Source organism: Bacillus rossius, chromosome 2 (assembly GCF_032445375.1).
Source record: "Bacillus rossius redtenbacheri isolate Brsri chromosome 2, Brsri_v3, whole genome shotgun sequence".
NCBI lineage: Eukaryota > Metazoa > Arthropoda > Insecta > Phasmatodea > Bacillidae > Bacillus > Bacillus rossius.
Window position 1 is genome coordinate 30227394 of NC_086331.1, and position 20967 is coordinate 30248360.

At 33.4% G+C, this 20967-nt stretch overlaps 1 protein-coding gene across 1 annotated transcript in view; it reads left to right on the forward strand.

Annotated features, from left to right (window-relative positions):
* LOC134529215 (protein scarlet-like) overlaps positions 1-20510 on the forward strand; it is a 183992-nt gene extending 163482 nt beyond the window's left edge. Inside the window, exon 13 of the mRNA XM_063363083.1 lies at positions 14412-20510. Coding sequence (XP_063219153.1) covers positions 14412-14800 — 389 coding nt within the window. The 3' untranslated portion in view covers positions 14801-20510. The remainder of the gene's footprint in view (positions 1-14411) is intronic.
* Positions 20511-20967: the final 457 nt, after the last annotated feature.

Sequence of the window (20967 nt, forward strand, 5' to 3'; positions counted from 1 at the left end):
ATGATGTTTCAGACTTTGAATAGATTCTGTTATTTGTCTGTTTTGTGTTGAATTTAGTGTACAGCAATATTAGTGAAAAACATATTGAATTCTGAAGCAATCTGCTCACTGTCCTGTATTACTTTGCCATTTATTTCTAGTTTATTGATTTATTTTGCCAGTTTAGTGTCCCTACCTAGTTCAGAATTGATTATTTTCCATGTTGTGGTCATTTTATTTTCACTTAGATTTATCCTGTTCTGTAAATACATCCTCTTACCCTGTCGTATTACACTCCTATAATTTTTTTTTTTGTAGTTCTTGTAATACTGCTGAAAATGTGTGGTCTGACTATAGGTTTTACTTAATAAATATAAGCTCTTTAGCTTTTTACTGGATGAAATTATTCCCTTGGTTAGCCATTGTTTGGGTTTTTGGTCAGTTGTAACGTGTTTTAACGGAAATGTGGCATTTATGATGATTGTTAATTTTTCTGTTATGCATTTAAATTTTTGTTCAATGGCTGTCATTTCATCGATATCCATCGAGTTTCCTTATCCAAAATATTTAAGAAAATTGTTTTATTGTGCCTATAAATGCGCCTATATTTTATTTTATTTTTCCTATCAGGTACATGTCATTGATGCACTTTAACTATCTGAGCCATATGATCTGAGAGTCCATAGTCCATTACATTATTTGTAAGGTATTTTGGGTCAAGGTTGGTAATGAAATAGTCTATTACAGAACTGGATTGTTTAGTGATTCTGGTGTGCTTATTAATTATGTTATTTAAGTTATATGAATTAAGGATGTGCACTATTTTCTTTTTGCATTAGTCTCTTTTAAGAAGTCAATGTTTAGGTCACCACAGAGTATTAATGTGTTTTCCATGCTTTGTTTATTATTTTATCGAGTTGTTTAAAAAATGAATCAATGTCTCTGTCAGGTGGCCTATAAATACATAATATAATTCATCTGTCAAATACAAGTTTGATTTGAATATAGATACAACTACCTCCATTTATAGGTTCAGTTCGACAATAATTGGAAATCATAGTGTAATTTGGTATTGAGTAAAACGCAATTTCTTCATTATTTAACCAATGTTTAGTAAAGCATGTAATATTTGGAGTAGTTGCTTCACTTTTTAACAGTGTAGTGTTAAATAACAAATCGAGATCAGTGAGTTTGTTTCTCAGTGACTGCATATTCTGGTGCAATATGAGACGCATAGGTTTGTTAGAAGCATTGTGTTTGTCTTGTTTATTGAGAATATTATCTTTAGTTTGTGTACCATATGTATTGCTATTCCTAGATATTAAATTCCGGGACTTTACATTAATACTTCTGTTGACTTGATGTAGGCTACATCAAGCCTACATAAAGTCATGCACTCCAATTGCACAAATCTTTCAAATATATAGTACTTCTGTTATTCGGAAAAAAAAATTACCATTGTCAGTACTTATAGGTAGTGTGAATACATTCTCACCAAAATCAACTTTAAAAGTACTTGTGTTTGAGTTTGAGAACCGAGCTTTACTGTATTTATTATTTATTAGTTCAGTTCCATTCTCTAGTTCCCCTGTACAGTAAAGCTTAAAGGAATAATCTCGGATATGCACTCCCCACCTGACATTGTTTTGGTAGAGCTATGGATTAGAGTAGTCAGTTTCTGTTTACCTTCGCGGCTCAAGTGCAATCCATGCCTGGTAAATAATTTCCTAGCTAATGTACTAGTTTCTATAACTTGAACATTTTTAAACAAATTACAAACATTGTTGATACTCCTATTTATGTCCTTTACTACTACATTAACACACGACCAAGTTGGTTGATCGGGACGGGACGGGAGGGGGGGGGGGTCGTTCTGTAACAATATCACATTTGTTTCACTAAAAAGTTTCTGTTTTTGTTTCAGCACATTAATCACTTTATCACCTTCATTTTTGAAACATCATTGGATCCACCAATGATTACAGCTGAATCGTTGTGACCAAGTTTTTCACTTTTTACCAGGACGGTTTGTATACTTGCACCTGGTTTAATCATACCAAATACACATTTTTCAGGCATTACATTACTCAACACGCCAGCTATGCCTCTGCCATGACTGGCAGCAAGGATAACTATGTTACCTGACTTTTTGTGTTTCACTGAATCGCGTTTGATTGTGTGGTCTTGTTTGGTAGCCTCTTCTGCCCTGTTTTTCAGAGCATCAAACTTATTTGATACACGAATGGAAAAATCACACGGTAAAGTTGTCTTGCTGAACTTCCGCTTACGCACCACTTGCGACCGCAATCACGGAGAAGGAAGACTCACTGCAGTTTCTTTACCTTTGTCAGACAGATTTAAGCTCAATTTTCAGTACATTTATGACTTCTCGTAGTGAACTCACCTCTTCCAGAAGTTGGATGACAAGGACCACCTGCGTTTTCGTAGCACTATCGTCTGAGACAGTTGCACAAATGTTATGCGTTGTGTTGTACTCCCTCTACAGTGATGCCGTGTAGTTTTCTTCATCATCCATTAATTTGTATTACACAAGTGGCACACGTGGCACAGGCCCACTCATTTTCTGGAATATTTCTTTCCTCTATATTGCTACACTTATTGAAGTGATACCATTTGTCACAGTTTTCACATAGAATACCATTTCTTACTACTTTAGTACATTTCCCGAGTTTGTTATCTCTTAAAACACAGTTTTTTGGCGGTATTAACGAACAACACTTCCGAGTCGGATGCAGTGACATCATGTTTGGATTGACCCCTAAGGGTACCTTTGTGATAAAAAATATGGACTAAAAATGCCCCCATCTTGGGCAGAAAAAGAAACAGCAGGAGTGGACTGGTTGTGTGGATTTTTGAAAAGACATCCAGAGCTATCAATAAGACAACCGGAAGAAACTAGCTAAGCCAGGATGACAAGTTTTAAAAAGCATAATATGAATGAATTTTACAAGAAACTCTCTGATGTTTACTCACGTCACCCATCAGGGCTACTTCCTTCAAAAATTTGGAACTGTTATGAAACTGGAGCAACTACTGTGCTGAAACCAAATAAAATTGTCGCAGGAAAAGGAGTCAAACAAGTGGGAACAGTCACATCAGCAGAACGTGGTGAACTCGTAACTGTTTCTGCAGCGGTGATTGCACAGGGAACCTTTATTCCTCCTATGATTATCTTGCCAAGAAATAAATTCAAAGACCACTTCATACTAGATGGACCAGCTGGTTGCATTGGTGCTGCTACAGGATCTGGATGGATGGCAGAGGACAGTTTTGTGCAATTTATGAAACATTTTATTGCCTAAACCAAACCGAACAAAGACGATCCACTTCTATTGTTGTTACTAGACAACCATTCCTCTCACCTTAGTGTTACAGTTTTGGATTTGTGTAAAGACAATGGTGTAGTACTCTTGTCATTTCCACCACACTGTTCACACCGGCTCCAGCCCCTTGACATTCGTGTTTACAGACCATTCGAGAAACTATAGCAGGGGAGTCGATTCCTGGATAAAAATAAATCCAGGAAAAACTCTTAATATCTACGACTTGCCAAGTATGATTAAAGAAGAATTCATGACATCATTCACACCTTGTAATATTACTTCAGGATTTTCAGCTGCAGGCATTTTCCTACTGAATGTTGATAAGTTTCAAGACAGTGATTTTGCAGCTTCTTTTGTAACAGATCGTACTCTGCCCGAGGAAGGCATACAAAAAATATATAAGTCAAATAAAGGAAGTGAATGAAGTGTTTTCGGGCAGTGATAACCAACTAGATATCGTCCCTGGGCCCAGCGGTGTCCAAATATCAGACTATGGAGATTTAACGCAAACATTTTCACCTCAAGCTGTTTGCCCGTATCCTAAAGCAGGGCCACGGCAAGTATGCAGTCGAAATAGGAAAAAAATGAAATGTGCAATTCTCACAGATAGCTACACCAGAGAAAACATTGCTGGAAATGGAAAAAGCCGCAAGAGAGAGTAAGAAGAAAAACAAACAAAAAAGTAAAACCTGCCCATCAAAATATCTAAGAAGAAAACAAGAATCAAAAGGAAACTTGAATTCAGTGATGATTCTTCGGAGAATCATCACAACACACTCACTGTCTGAACTGTGGAGAAATATATAAGAATAATGAAGAATGAGTACAATGTAAGGTGAAAAATGTGGTCACATTGGTCCTGTGCTAAAAACAATCCTTTTTTTTGTGTGTATTGACTGTGCAGATAATGACACAGAAGATTTAGAATCTGGAAATTCCGAATTAGATAATGTTTCAATGTGGCCCTTCCAATGGTGCAATATGCCCCGCATGTCGGGCAAAGTGCAACATGTGCAAGTGCTTTTTAAATAGATTATGTCAATGATAAATATTTTTATGCAATCATTATATTATATTGAATACTGTGGATAAAAAATCATAGTATTCATAGGATGTTAAATATTTTAAATATTCATAATACAAAACAAGAAAAAAAAATTATAACTAATTCCTCTATGTATTCAGCTATAGTTTTTGTTCTGAACTCTTTCCAAATGAAAAAATATTCATGATGGAAATTTGTTTTTTTTTTACTTATTATATAGTTATAGTAATTTGGTTTCTAGTAGAACTATTACTTGGTACCTAAAACCACAGTTTCACTCCGCAACGCCCCACCGACACTTTATTTTCAGTGTTGTGCAAGTCTTCCGCTGCTGTTCTTTCTTAGGATAATACTTTATGGTTATTGCTGAACATTAAACTGAAACTTAGTTTAAAAAACGCACGATCGCAACAGATTTTATTTTGTACAAATACGTTAATTTCAGCTATGTTTCTTTCAAATATTAGATTCTTAGCCAGCGTAGCAAAATGCAGTGCAGCTTCACTGGCAACACCGGCCGGTGTATGTATACTAGCATGTTCGAATGAAATGTGTAGCTTGGCTTAGATTCAGTGCAAAATTATTGATGAGATCCACAAACAACTGTTTTGTATTAAGATTGTGTACCATGGAAACGTACAAAGCATGTCATACATCGAATTAATACGGCATGACTACAATGTTTACACTTATAAAAAATACCTCTAAATTACTGTAGATTACTGTCGTTATATAAAAACAATATTCTTGATAACCGTAGGATATTTAAAAAAATTAGATATTTTTTGTAAAAATGCCTTCTCTACATTTTCACTATCAAAAATACATACTAGTTTATTTATTATTTTCACCTAAAATTGTAAATTTAAGTAACAAATTAGTAAACAGTTTTTATTTAGAAGATTACGATTAATTGTATATTTAGGTCATACAACACACAAAAAAGATGGTGAATTAGCTTTTCAAAATAACATTTTCTCTACATTATATTAAACGCAACTTGTTGGAATAGAAGCTGCATGTTATATTAAAAATGTTTTTCTATTTAAATAAATATTATTTCGATGTTTCTCTGGTGCTCAGCCACACTTAAATTGTTGTGTTTTTAAATATTTTGGTAGAGAGCTGCGTGAGTTACCCTATAACCGTGTTTGTAATTAGTGTTCATTTCTGTATACAATTAAAATAATAATAAATAATATAGGTTTAAGTAAAACCACTTTATATTGCGATTTTACCACGAACAGCGAATACCATACCATATCACAACTTAAAACATATAAAGTCCCGTTTTTCTCTTACAAAATATTATAGTTATTAGTCATTTAATGTGCTTTGTAATCGCCTTCAATCCTCTTGGAAGATTTTGGGCGACGTTATAAAAGCGACTAGGCTATAAGGTTATACTTTACTATAAAATTACAACTATGAGAAGGAACCGTTCACTTCAACTTTTGGCATACAGTACTATTTTTTGTGGGCGTTTTGCATCGATATGTATATGCGCTATCAAAATATTGGCTACATACAAACTAGAAAAACATCAATCCAAGCCCAAATTCATGTTGAATTATTGTTATATTGTTCGTCTGCTGTTATATGAACACTTTTCAAATTTACAAGAAATTCATTTATTTTATGAAAAAAAATTTTTTTGTACTCATAGTGATCTTTGCAGATATTCAGTTAAAATTGGTCATTATTAAAAGTAGGTAATTATATTTTCAGCCAGTTCCATGTCTTATTAGGAGAGAAGTAAGAATAAATTGATCATATTTATAGTTCTAACAGTTCTACGTGACTTTATTCAATCGTTCATACTAGAAAGTATTATTTACATACGCCAGTGAAAGAAGGCACTGTAATGTGGCCATCTATGTAAATTGATATCGCGATTTTACGAGCTAATATAGTTTTATACCACCAACGAACGCCACCTCCCGTCTCTAAAATAATCTTTAAAAAATACTTCATATTTATGTCATGTTTATCAAGATACGGAAATACAAAGTAGATGATATTTTATTGAAAAGTATGAAATTTACTAACGAGCCATAAAAACTGGACCCGAATAATTCTAAATACTTTAGATCCTGATATCGTTCCAGACAAAACTACATTTCTTTGTGCTCATTGGTGCCCTATTTCAGGAAAAGAGAAGAAATTATATTTAGCCTGGGAGTGAAATCTCTGATAACTTCTATACTCCAGACAGCATTGTTGTAGCTTCCAGTCAGACAGGATTATTTGCTGCCACTATGTCTTGTGTGTAAGAAGTTGAGTCGGAAGCAGCTTGTCGCAGAAGACAAAAACCTCAGCCAGATGCAGGTGCGCCTTCAATCCGTTATCGCTGCTAAGTACCCTGCCGGGACAAGACGATGCCTTTCACCCCATCCCCATTCCTTACATATTTTGACCAGCTTTGTTGGGAATGGGAAAGATACCTGGTTGTTCCAACATTACTGAGAATGCAAAGCTCCTCCAACCCCAAACCCCGACTAAATGCACGTGTCTGGCAAACCTATCTGACGTTCCTAAACAACCAAATGTATGTTGCTGGCCACTGATTCTACATTGCTTCTTAATCGACTGTCATATAGAACTGCCTTGAAAATACATGTCAGTGCATGCAAAGAATCCGATCCACCTTCCAAGAAGACTGAAGAGTTCGAGAAATGCTAGTAATCCTTGTTTGTACTGGTGGAAATAATATAATAAATTTTCTCATTTGTAATTTTGTTGCATTTTCCCTTGGACATTGTAATTCAATATTAAGTTTAAATAGAGAAATATATTTTAACCTAAAATTATCTGCGCCTTACTGGTGGTTGGTGTATGATGAATATATACCTTAGGATTTTTTTTTTTTTTGTAATTTATTAGATCTTTTTTCCCCTGATATTACCATTTGCGAATAAGGCAAGGATCGAATAGTGCAGGAATCACTCGAATTAATCAGTAAAATAACAAGCGAATTTTTTGATTATTTTTGGTCTTTTCCCCGAAGTTTTTGGTCAAAATTAAAGAATTTCAATCTTACAGTCCATGTCGAGGCAGCTCAGAGTGGCTTGCTTTCAGGAGTTTTAAGCCATGTTTAGGACATAAGGTTCTTTCAAATAGAAAAACCTTTTTGGTTTTTAGATTTTAGAATTTTTAGTTTTTTTTATTTATTAATAAACAGGAAATTTTCTCTTGAAACGGAAATTTTTCCCTCGAAATATGAAAATTGTTAGGAATTTTGAGTCATTTATAAAGAATTCAGATAGCGCACACGCCCAAACATAGCTGAACTCGTACTATCGCTGAAATGGTTTTACTTGTGATGAAAGTTTATTCAAGCAATGATATGGGTAAAATTTTAATTTATATGGTGGCTGCAACCTCTTACAGACGAAAACAAGTTGGTAGATTCAAGATGGCTGCCATAAAATCATACTGGCTGACCAGACTGTTCTGGCATTAGAAGTAGAATGTCTATCTGCTGGATAAAATGATTTTAACTTAAAACTTAATCAAGCACAATAAAAAAATTGGGAACGAATAATAATAATACAAAAACCACCAAACTCAACATTACCATTTTGCGCAATTCAAACCCTAGGTTTGATAAAAGGATAGGGTTGTTTTTAAATAAAAAACAAAAGCTTCCAAATGAATAAGTAATAGACGTAAGATACTAAAAAAAATTGCATCTGAAGTTACGTATTACTTTTTGTCGTTTATTAAAATACATCTTGTAATGACGTGGAAAATGAGGTAGTATGTTTTTAAACATCAAATTTCGGTAACTAAGTAAGATGTAAATAAAATGGTAAGGTAATAAATTAAAAATTGTTATTTTACTTATTTGTATGATTCCGTCCTTACGTGGAAGGGGCGACGTTTCATGTAAAGACAAAAATTAATACTTATGAAATTAATAAATAAAAGAATTAGAAATTAAGAATCAACAACAAGCACATAAAGGTAAGCACTAAGCATATGATTTTTTCTTTAGTTTTTTTTTTTGCCTTCATTTTTAATGGTGCGAATAGGGAGTAAGTTATGTTTATTATATAGAAAAATTCATATATCCTTAGCAAATACAGCTGGCTGTAAGCAACTTCACATGAATTACTTTATTAAATTATTATCTGGAATACTTTAAACATATTTAGATATTCGACCTCAAAGGCAGTGCGTGAAACGGGGCACGTTAGTTTTAATAGTAGTCTACTAAATCATATATTCAAGCAAATTAAGATGTTAAAATTTGAGCAAGAATAACATTCAAATGAGTTATTATGATTTTATATCGGTTTAAACGTTTATCATTTTCCCACATTCTACCACTAAAGGGGTGAAAAACCATTTGAATTTGTTTTTATTATAAAAGTCGTATCCCTAAAGATAATGAAGCGGAATGTAAGTTATGTGGTAGGATTTACAAGCATGCAAAAACTATCAACCCTTTTCTACAAATTACAGAAGTTAACTTTTTAAGAGGTTAAATATTTCAATTACTGTTTTAATATTAAAAATATATATTATGAACAAATCCCACAAATTTGTGCCTAAGGAAATGATAAATGAACATACCTACGCTACCTTAGTTATTCAACATTCTCCGAATTATCACTTGTCAGTCTTAACAGAGGTTAATATTATTTTTAAAAAGTAATAAATTTATTTAATCTAATAAATAAGCTGGGTTTGGTTTTTTTTTCTGGTTAACCAATATTGCTACATTTACTTAATTCTTAATATTTACATCAGTATCCTAGTGGGAAAGAAGAGATTGGTAAAAATTTGGATATAGGCCTACTGCTTAGTTAATAACAAAAAAAAAAACCAAGATTCAACTAATAAGTTCGATAATAAACTTTATACATGTACTCTACATTTAAAAGAAAAATGCGATTGCATCAAATATTCTTAAAAACGGGATGTATTTGTCTAAATGTCAGATCCTTTGATTATTCTGAGCTTAGGTCCAACCATAGAAAATGAATGTGACATTGAAAAAGATTCGTAAACGTAATTGAAAAAGTATAGATGTAAGTTTAATAAATATATGTTTTAATTAACTACCGCATAAAATGGCAGGAAGTGTAATATCATCAAGGTAAACTATATCCTCGATCAGTCTAAAAAATAAGTTTTCAAATTCGATACCTAATCTTTACTAAAAATTAAAAATAGCATACCCATAACTACTTCGAAAACGGTTATTTTACAAAATATATTTTTATGCACCTGACGATTTATTGTGTCTGTTTATTTAGTCCAAATATTGGGAATTAATCATATATACACTTTTTTAAATTGTAAGATTTTAGCAACCCTCTTAAAATTGCAAGAGCGAAGACGCGAGTTATTAGCTATTCATTTAATAAGATTCTTCTGAGCGAAGCTTGGTCATCCAGATATTGTAAGGAAAATTTAGGTCTCGCTTGACACCTCGAATGTTACAAATTTATTTACTTCCAGTTGTTATAACATTTTGAAGTCTTGTTCATGTAATTTTTAGACGAAATAAGTTATGCTTAAATTTACTGTCCATGCCAAACATTTCAAGTGGATATTATTGTAACAAACAATAGTCAGCTGAGTCGTCACTAATCTCAGCTCCAATGATATTGTCAAACTTAAGTTATTATGAACATAAATAATTGCACATAATAAAACGTAAGTTTACAAAATTAAAATAATCTAGTTTTGTTCTGAACTATAAAATTTTATTTGCAAATTAAAGCTTTTTATGAACTCAATACAAACAAAAAAGAATGGCCACTACTTTGTAATTGAGTTTCTAACGAACCTTAATAACGATAAACCATTTTATCTACCTGAGGAAAGTTAAACACAAGAAAAGTGTGGTGAAATGAAAAAGATTAATCGTTGTTTAAAACGGAGAGGTAACATTTAACAGTCGTTAATAAAACATTGTTTAACGACTGTGGTTCAATTGGTCCTTAGCCTTTTTTCATACACAACCGTTATATATATTTATAAACTGCTAGTGTGGTTAATTTATATTTTAATTTTAAAATATATCAAACGTAAATTGTTTCACCAATGAAGTCTCGTAGGCACGATCAAGCAGTATACGTCCATGCAATTTCTAAGCGCCGGATACTTCTGTTGGTTCGGCTCCTCTGCTGGAAAAAAAAAAGGTCTTGCGGGAACGATCATGGCAAGCAAACGTTCCTGCTACCTCCATCTGCCTTGTGGTTCCCGGATACTTTAATTAAGAAAATTAGCATTATTTCCATTATTTACAGTTAAGAAAACATAAAAGTTTCATTAAGTTTTTCTATTGGCTTAAACATTTCGCTACCCGCCATTTTACGAGTCTTTGCCGCCGCGCGGGGGGTCCCACCCCATAAGCTGGGCAGACAAAGGGCTGGCAGGATGTCTCTTGGAGGGGGTGCGGGGGGGTCCCACCCCTTCTGCGGGGCGGACCAAGGGCTGGCAGGATGTCTCGTGGAGGGAGGTCAAAGCAGTGCAGGGGAAACGGTCGGGGTTATGACGAGGTCGGGGAACTGTCCACTGGCCGCAAGGCCAACAAAAAGGTTTTGTCAGTTTCTTGCAGCCACATTTCCAGGATACATGTTTGTAAGTATGTGGACAAAAATGCCGGTTGAATGCTTTTATTTTTATCTCCAGAGCTAAAGGAAAATTATTTAATTTTTCGTTCAAAACTGAAAGCACTACTGTTTCTTAGTTTTTCTATAATACAGTTACAGATACTGACTCACGATTCCTCTGAATCCAACGAAACAGCATTACCATAAAATCCAGGTTGAGAAACCTTACTTGCCATTATGCTGGCGTGGAAGCGTCCTTCACAGTTGCTTTTTGCCTGCGGTATATAGTCTGCCATGCTACATAGGCATTTCTATGTTAAAAGGAAAAGTTTACGGTTTATTTATAGAACACCTCTGTTCACTTTAACAAAAGAAAATGTTTAAGAATATTTTAAGGTACTCAATATTCATTAGTTTATTTTAAAACGTTATGTATATGTTTTCTCCTTAAGATTTTACATGCGGTTCTTAAACAGTTTTTGCACGACTGGAAGCTGCATGAGAAGCCGCTTCCAGGCCAACGGCACTCCCGCAAGTCTATTTCGTAGTTCCTTTTATTGTTCTTAGATAGAGACTTCAGTACAGCCACATGCGTGCAGTTACTGGCGGAGGTTTGATATGGCCGAATGCTCGTAGCGTTAGTGTGTGACTCGTGCCGTACTTATTTTTGCTGTTGATTACATTTTCCAGCTAACATAATAATGAAATCTTTGTATTGTTTAGCTCTGGGCACTGGTTAATGGAAAGGAAGCACCACTTCCACAGCTTCCATGGACGCTTTGCCTCTGCAATTTAGCAAGTTTCTTCATGAAATTCCATATGTCTTACATTCAGATCTTGAGTTCAATCCAGTCTGCCTTCAGTAGTATAGGTTTATTCCGAAATTGGCTTACCAGCCCCATTTTAGGTGAATGCTGGTAGGTACATATTCTTAAAGTATTTGTATTTATACAATCAATTGTGAGGAGACTTATTGAGTTGGGATGGAAAGAATAAATAATTTTACCGTTCTCTCAGAAGGATGTTTTATTTTAGTTTGTAATCTAATTTTCTGTTTTTTAATTAAATTTAATTTATGTCCGTTATTTCAGATGGTAAAAGTAGTATGCAAATGGGCATACTGAAACTGGCTTCTGGCTGTGGAGCCGAGAGCCGAACCGCCATCTCGGATTGTAACGTCACGGTGGCCATCTTGGATGAGTGTGACCTTACTATCAAAATTTGCCAAAATTATCCAAAATTTACCAAAAACTCCTTAAAATTCGCCAAAATTTAAATTATTTTTGTAAAAAAATTCCGCCAAAAAATCTCAAAAAATTTGTTAATTCAATAATTAGGATTTCGAAAAACCTCAAAAGTCGTTTTGCCTTAGAAAGAACTAAAAATCCTACAAGCGGCTTAAAAGTCCTAAGAGCTAGCCGCTCTAGGCCGCCGAGGTCATGACCTTGAAAATTAGGCTGCCATGGCAGCCATTTTGAATCATGACGTCACCGTTGCGATTTCCGTTACGCCCGCCATCTTTAACTTTTTTATTTATAATCCGATTTTAATAAAAAATTTAAAATATATAAAAAAAATTAATTAATAAAATTTTAATAAAAATATTTAAAAAAACATACATTTACAACATGGAGCTCGGAGTCCTCGATTCGAACCCGGTGAGGGCAAAAAAAATTAAAATGTCGACTGATCCTTCTTCCAAGGAGGCCAATGGCAGACTGACCCCCACCACTTATGTCAAAGTATATATATACATCGTCTCCTAGTATGACTTCATGTCCACCATCTTGAAAATCCGTATTTTGTATGTTAGAAAAATGGGTAAAATTTTAAAAATCATTAAAAAAATTAATTAATCGAATTGAATAATAAAAATTTAATAAAATATTACTTTAAAACCACTGTTGCCCTTATCATTATGGTCGCCATCTTGGATTATATAAATGTTGCATGTTTCGTTACACCCGCCATCTTGGTTGAGTACGATGTCATCGTTACACTTTACTTTACGACCACCATATTGGATCCTATTAATGTTGCATGTTTCGTTACAGCTGCCATCTTGAAAATCCGTAATTTCAATGCTAGAAATTCAGAAAAAATTCCAAAAAATATTTTAAAATTTGCATACTACAAATGTTTAGTTACTTAATTATTTTCGGTCCTCGGTTCGATTCCCGACGAGAGTAAACCAGTAATCATTTTTATATTTAAAAAATTCTAAATAAAAAGTAATACAAATGTTTTACATCACACACATCATTCTGAATAATGTCACCACTGTAGCAATTATTTTTATGGACGCCATCTTGAAAATCTGTATTTACTATCTGATTTTAATAAAAAAAAAGTTCAAAATTCATCAAATAATTAACTTATATAAATACTGATTGATAAGATCGATTCCCGTCCTTGGTTCGAAACCGGTAACAGCCAAAAATAAAAAAACGTCTGATCCACCCACACGGAAGCTGCGTAGACTGACCTCCCTCCACCAATAACAAGGTATATATCGTCAACTAGTGTGGCATCATGTCCGCCACCTTGTCTTCGTCCGCTGGAGACCACCATCTGGTTTTCGTCTGCTTGTGTGTGCCACCATCATGTTAGTGTGATTTTCTATTCACCATACCATTGACCTCGACAGTTGGATTGAAATTTGACCTTGACCTTGAAATTTGACCTTGAACTTGACGACCATATACTTTGACATAAGTGGTGGGGGTCAGTCTGCCAGTGGCTTCCTTGGAAGAAGGATCAGTCGACATTTTTTTTTTGCCCTCACAGGGTTCGAATCGAGGACTCCGAGCTCCATGTCGTAAATGTTTGTTTTTTTAATATTTTTTAAAATTTAATTTATTAATTTGTTTATATATTTTATTTTTTTTTATTAAAATCGGATAGTAAATAAAAAAGTTAAAGATGGCGGACGTAGCAAAAATTTCAACGGTGACGTCATGATTCAAAATGGCTGCCATGTCATCCTTATTTTCAAGGTCATTACCTCGGCGGCTTAGAGCGGTTAGCTCTTAGGAATTTTAAGCTGCTTTTAGGATTTTGAGTTCTTTCTAAGGCAAAATGACTTTTGAGGTTTTGCGAAATCCTAATTTTTGAATTAACAAATTTTTTGAGAATTTTTTGGCGGAATTTTTTTCCAAAAACATTGGAATTTTGGCGAATTTTAAGGAATTTTGGGTAAATTTTGGATCATTTTGGCAAATTTTGATAGTCAAGGTCAAAGGTCAAGGTCACACTCATCCAAAATGGCCGCCGTGACGTCACAATCCGAGATAGGGGTTCGGCTCTCGGCTCAACAGCCAGAAGCCAGTTTCAGTATGCCCATTTACATACTACTGGTAAATACATATCTAAAAATATTTTAGTTCAACATTTTTAATAGTTTCCTATAAGTAAAAGTTTTAATTTAGCTTTCTAATAATATAACTTTGTTGTCTTTTGTATTGTGTGTTACAGGCAGTGTGATTTCTGCATCATTTGAGTTGGTGTCTACAGCATCCTTGGTGTCTGTCCCAATTGAATTCATATCAATAATATTTTGTGGGTTGTTTCTTCAGCTTGGAAACCTGCCAGTGTATTTATCTTGGGTTCGTTATATGTCCCAGTTCTATTATGGGATAGAGGCTGTGTCTATATTACAATGGAAGCAAATTGAACACATTCAGTGTCCAGATTCACGTGATATACCATGTATCTCTACTGGTCTAGGTGTTTTGCAACAGTATGGATATCATGTTGCAAATTTGACCATTGATTTAGCTGGCTTGGCAACTATTTATTGTATTTGCCATCTAATTGGTTTTATTGCAATATGGAAGCGCAGTAAAGCGCAAGCTGTTTACTAGAAAAAATATTTCTAGAAAATCTGTTAGTGTGTAATATTCAATGTAATTTGGCAGCATTGATGTGATAAGGAAATTTTCAAAGGAATATCAAAACTTTTCAAAAGGGTGCGCTTTTTTACTGCCTTGAAATATGATATATAAAGATTATGACATTATATTTGTTTAGAATTTTTTTTAATTTTTATAGTGGTAGAAACCCAGAGATATTGTAATGTGTCTGTTAAGTTTATTAGGAGTGCAAGATTTAAAAACTAAATTAATAGTTTACGTTTATAAAACACATGATTGTTTAATTCACTTGACGGCTTGAAGCAGACTACTTTAAATCACTGTTTTTGTCGATGTACTAATTGGAAAATTTTAATCTTCAGTTAAAGTTCTGCTTAGTAGCTTCGAGCATCTTCAGGCACACTCAAATATGGAGTAGGTAGTGAAGTTCTGATATAGGTGAAGATGTTGTACCTTTGACCAATTTTGTATGTCAAATTTTTCTGATCCAATTTTCATTAAAAAAATTCCCGTCTAATTTGGAATAGTAGTAATACTGTTTTGGCAACAATATTACAATTATTTCAACACTTAATTACCCATTTTTAAGTGTGTTTTTTTAGAATTGTTGTAAGTAAGCAATTTGGTCAAAGGTACAACATGGTCTTGTACCTCTGACCAGGGGTATTTGTACCTTTGACAACTATGGACAATGGAAAAATTAAGTACATCAAAATCTAATTATATTTTACAATATGCATAAATAACACAAAAAATCGCAATTTTATATTCACTGGCTCTCAAAAATAGCTTATAAGAAGAAGGCATTAATGAAAATAACCAGCTAACCATCAATGTAAAAAAATTTGCCTAGCACTCAAATTCGTTTAATAAAAGACTATTCATGGTAGCAATGAGGTATGAACCATTAATATCATAAGAATGTAACTATCTATGAAACATTGTATTGAGATAGATTGACACCAAATAACAAATGGGATTGCTGCCGGGCTGATCCACCTGCTTGCATTGGATTCGGTAGCTTCAAAACAATGTCATTGTTGTATAAATCAGACAAATTATCATCCCCCCTGACAAATTTTGCACTTCTGGGTGTAAATGTTTTCAAATATTTCACTACGAAGATGTCTTGTGATGTAACTGATACCACCTGTGAAACAAAATGCTTAACAATCTTTTTTCCACACACTTTTGCAAGAACAAAATTGCCTGTTTTAATGCTGTCTCTTTAAAATTGAGCATCTTCATTGAATTCCCTAAGTTCTGAAATCATGCCATACTCGCTGTCTGATGATGGCACTTCCAAGTTCATTTTCAGTATTTGAATTTGAGGTCTCTTTTTGGAAGGAAAGCGCTCGTTGAAATTATTATTTTTCTTTGGTTTTCGCAAATTTTTGGCCACTCTTGGCCTAATATTATCCTCCAGTAATTTTGTTTCAGACGTTTCAGTCAATATGCGGGATTTTACTTTTTGCCTTCGTACATTATTTGATATTTTTCTTGGATGTGCCTTAGGATGTGGTCGTATCATTTCTGGTGACCGAATTACATGTCCAGAAATGCAGGGTAGATTCTCATTGGGTCTATCTACATTTTGTAGATCTACAACAGAATGAGGCTCTTCAGGTGATGCAAGATTAGCTGTAGAAACAGGGTCATGAAGTCAATATCAGTGAATATATTCTCATTGAACGGGAAAATACCAGACACTTCAAATCCTTTCAGAATATTTGATGGGGTGAATGAACGAGGAAATGCTATTCCGGCCATCGCTGCTACCTCATAAATTGTAACTGGTTCCCCAGCATTTCCAGGTGATATCATCCAATTGTTCATGGCTTCGTGGTAGTAAGTCTTGAAAGGCCCAAAGACACCTCTGTCAAGAGGTTGCATCTTATGACTGATATGTGGGTGAAAAATCAGCAGAACAATTCCAGATTGTTTTGCCAAGTCAATAACTGGAATATTAATATGGCTTTCGTGATTGTCTATGAGCAAGAGCACTGGTTTCTCAACACTTGGTTGAACATGTTTCACAAAATGTTACATGAATTGAACAAAAATTGTTTCCTTTGACCATCTCGATGGATTTCCTACACCAAAACTTCCACGTGAAGCTCCATTCAGCATGAAAGGTTTAAAGTACACACGAGGGAAAGCGAATAATGGAGGGGATACTATTTCCTGCCGCATTCACTGCAGCCATTATCGTAACATTCGTTGCGCGCTCCCCGGAAGTCATACCACCGATCTGCTTCTTTCCTTTTGGTGCTAAAATCTTTGGTGGAAGTTGCACAGTTGAAATCCTTGTTTCATCACAGTTCCAGATTTAATTTGGTTCAAAATTATACCTATGAAGGACACTTCTAGAGTTAGTGAAAACATTTTCCACATTGTCCCTATTATAAGCAGTTGCTCTGGACAAACTAGTTGCTTCTGGCTTACGCAGTGATAGTTGGTTTGCATTCTTCTTTGGAAAGTCTCGTAGCCATTGCTCTCCTGCACATTTATTTACTTCCCAGGAAGGGTCAACTTTCTTGTGGTTTTGAACTGCGTACTCATAGGCCAGACCACATACCTGCTTTAATGTCAACCCGTAGTGCATATTTGCGGCATCATGCAAATACTGTACAAGAAGAAGTTCTTCATCACTGAACACTCGCTTAGGTTTCTTCTGTAAATATTTATATTGTTCATTCCCACATTCCTTAGTTTTCTTCAAGTGAAAAATCAAAGTTGGTTTCCTTAGATCTAAATGTTTTGCTGGTTCACCTATTGTCACTTTTTGCTTACGAACTAAGCTTACTGCAATTTCCAAGTCATCCTTATTTATCTTCTTACTTTTAATGCCTAGTTTACTTCTAGGCATCTTGTCCAGTCACCTGAAAAAAAATATAAAAATTAATTGTAGAGAAATATGGCTGCATCAGGTGTACCTTTGACCAGTATAGGCCATCGTACCATTGACCGGTCAAAGGTACAACAATACCTTAGTTTTCAATAAAAAAAATCATGCTCATTTTGAGGTTAGTTTCACATATTTATTATTACACACATTTTTATCCAGAATGATTACCACACATTTAAAATTGTTGAAACATGAATAGAAATTAAACAATAACAAATGATAGCATTAAAGAAATACTTTTATGGTTTGAAACTAATATAATTAATTTTACGAGAACACTTGGGGCTTCTTTCTAAATGGAAAATAGAGCTACATTACTCTCGGTGGTGGAAGTACAGACTAACAGTACCAACTCATGAAATTTTTCTGTATAACACATAAAAACATTGAGTGGTTAAAGGTACAACTGGTCAAAGGAACAGCACCTTCTCTTACTGGATCTCAATTTATTAAACATTAACTTACATAAAGGAGTAGGAGAACAATTTTTTTTTCAATACATACTGATGTAGGACTACTCACAAATATATTATGTGATCAAAGTTTTTTTCAAACAAATCATGTCCATATTTTTCTTGATATTGTGAATTATTTTTATTATTTCAATAGAGACTTAATCTTTTTCCATTGAGATACAAAAAATTAAAGCTGCACAAACACAAACTTTTAATTAATTTCAAATGGCAACACCAAATTTACCTCTATTCCCAATACAGTGCTTGTAAATGTGACAAAAGCCACATATTCCACTGGTCATAAATTAATTTTTATGTTTAGAAAATTTTGTAATCATATAATTTATAAATTAATTTCGGTCAGTGAATAGTAGCTGTATCTTATGGCCTACCTTTATCATTGGATCAATGGATCTTGCAGAGCCTTTCCTACTTCCATTATTGAATGGGCTAGCCATATTAAAATTATGATCTAATATGCATTATTTAAAACCATTGATTGACTTATTTGTCTTCAATATCTGGCAATAACATCACAACTCCTTGCTTTAAAATAGGCTTAAATATTTTTTTTCTACTGCAGCTTTTGGGTAGAGTTTTCACTAGGGGAGTATTGATAGCAAAAAACTCAACACTTGCCGTAATGCAGTTATTCATTGTTTAAATGAATAAAATACAACCAACTATCTTCACTGATTGTCAAACAACATGCAAATTGACAGAGCATGTCAAAAGAATGTGTTGTGAAACTGTAAAATATATTTATTAGATATTAGCACAATGCATTAATTTGTAAGTACAATGTATGAAGAAAAGTATTTTTATAAGTACTTTAATACTAATCAACCATTATAAGCAAAAAATAAAATCTCATAAGTGTGTTTTATCAGCCAGAGCTTACAAAAAATGTTTTTTTATAGCTAAGGTACTAAATTTGGCAAATACAGATTACTTATCTATACAAAATATCAGCTGATCCTAATGAATGCATATCCATATCGGTACACAAATAGTTTCCACTATGGTGTTGCAATGTGTCTGTCTTTGCAGAAAAACATGTAGTACTGAAAACTTCCACTTGATAGAATGTAAGCGCTAATGGCCCAGCCACATATAATTATGTGTATGTTTAAGAATCCTTCATTGAAATAGAATTATCTTGAAACTCGCACCTTATAACCAGAATTTCTGAGAAATAATGGCATAAGATAAGTTTATCACATGTTTTGTGAATGTACTTGGTTACTGACAGAGAATTATCTATAAAGGTTTTGAAGTATTTTGCTGGATCATAAAAAAAATCCTTTATAGATTATTTAATTATATTCTTTTCTTGAAAGTAACTTTAATAGGATTTGATTATTTGTTTTCCATTAACATAAGTTGTTGACATATTTTTTTATGTTTATGAGTCAACAAAATTAGGCATTTGAATAGTTACTCTATCGTACCTAATGAATTATAAATCTGAGGTACAACGTTGATTGCATTCTTTTCATTAAAGTTTTAAATTTGTAAAAAAACATTTTTTTATTATAATACTGAGTCATTCATACATGATATTGAAATGAACACTAGGTATAATATTGCTAAAAAATTTAAATTGGTTATAATAGACTGAGGCCTCCTTATTGTGTGTATGTATGTAAATTGCTAGTGTTACATGTTTGTTAAAAGAGCAGGCTTGTATTGTGAACTAGTTCAACAGAAAGATAAGTACTTAATTAAAAATAGTGCAATGAATAATAAACTAATATATGTGTACCGAACCATTAGGTAATAAATATCTGAAATCTAGATGTTTGTAGAATTAAAGTGTAACATAAATATGCCTTGAGTTGTCACCAAAAATGTTTATGTAGCTATCTAACAGATTTTTGCATAAAAGAATGGAGTTAATAAACAATGTACTATTATTTCTAAAATAATGTGTGGAGTTAAAAAACATGTGATTGGAATTTCGAAGTGAATAACCCATTAATGTGTTTTTTTAAAATTAATTTTTAATGATATTAATTTAATTGTATTATTTTGGATTTGACTGCATTCTATTATTGTGAACTATAACAGAGTTTATGAAAAATGCTATGTGGAATGATAAATAACTGCTCAAAATTGTAAATATGCATTTTATTAATAATCTTTTATCAATATAATACAGACAATGAAGATATTTGGAAGGAATAAACAAACTGATTCATTAAATAGGGTTTATTTACCAATTTTGTACATCATCTTATAACTAAGTATAGATACTGAACTGTGAAATAAAATGTCATAAATGCATGTTAAATATATTTCTGTAATAAAAATGAAAGACTGCATTACAGTTAAAAAATAATTCATTTTTAGCTAACATTGTTTCATTATTGTACCCACTATATTCATTATCAAATATATACTGACCATAATTGTCAATGTTATGTTTGTGTCCACAATATCATGTTCCTATTGTATAAGGATATGGAAATCTTATATTAATTCCCGGCAATATCGACCTGGGATCCGCTGCACATTCTGTTTGTGCACAGCGCCACTGTCGCCAACTGTATGTAAGTCCATAACACCCCTCCACATGTAGATGCGGCGTGGTCGTTTTCCCAGAGGGTAGGTGGATAGACCTGTACGAATATTACAACTTTTTAATATGAATATTTTATTATTTGTATTTGATTTAACTTCGAATTGACGAATATCAGACATAGTATACCTAATGAATTTGTTGTTTATCAACGTTCACAGATAAGGTTAAGTCATTTGTGCGATATAAAGACACAGTTTAGACTTTTTAATGG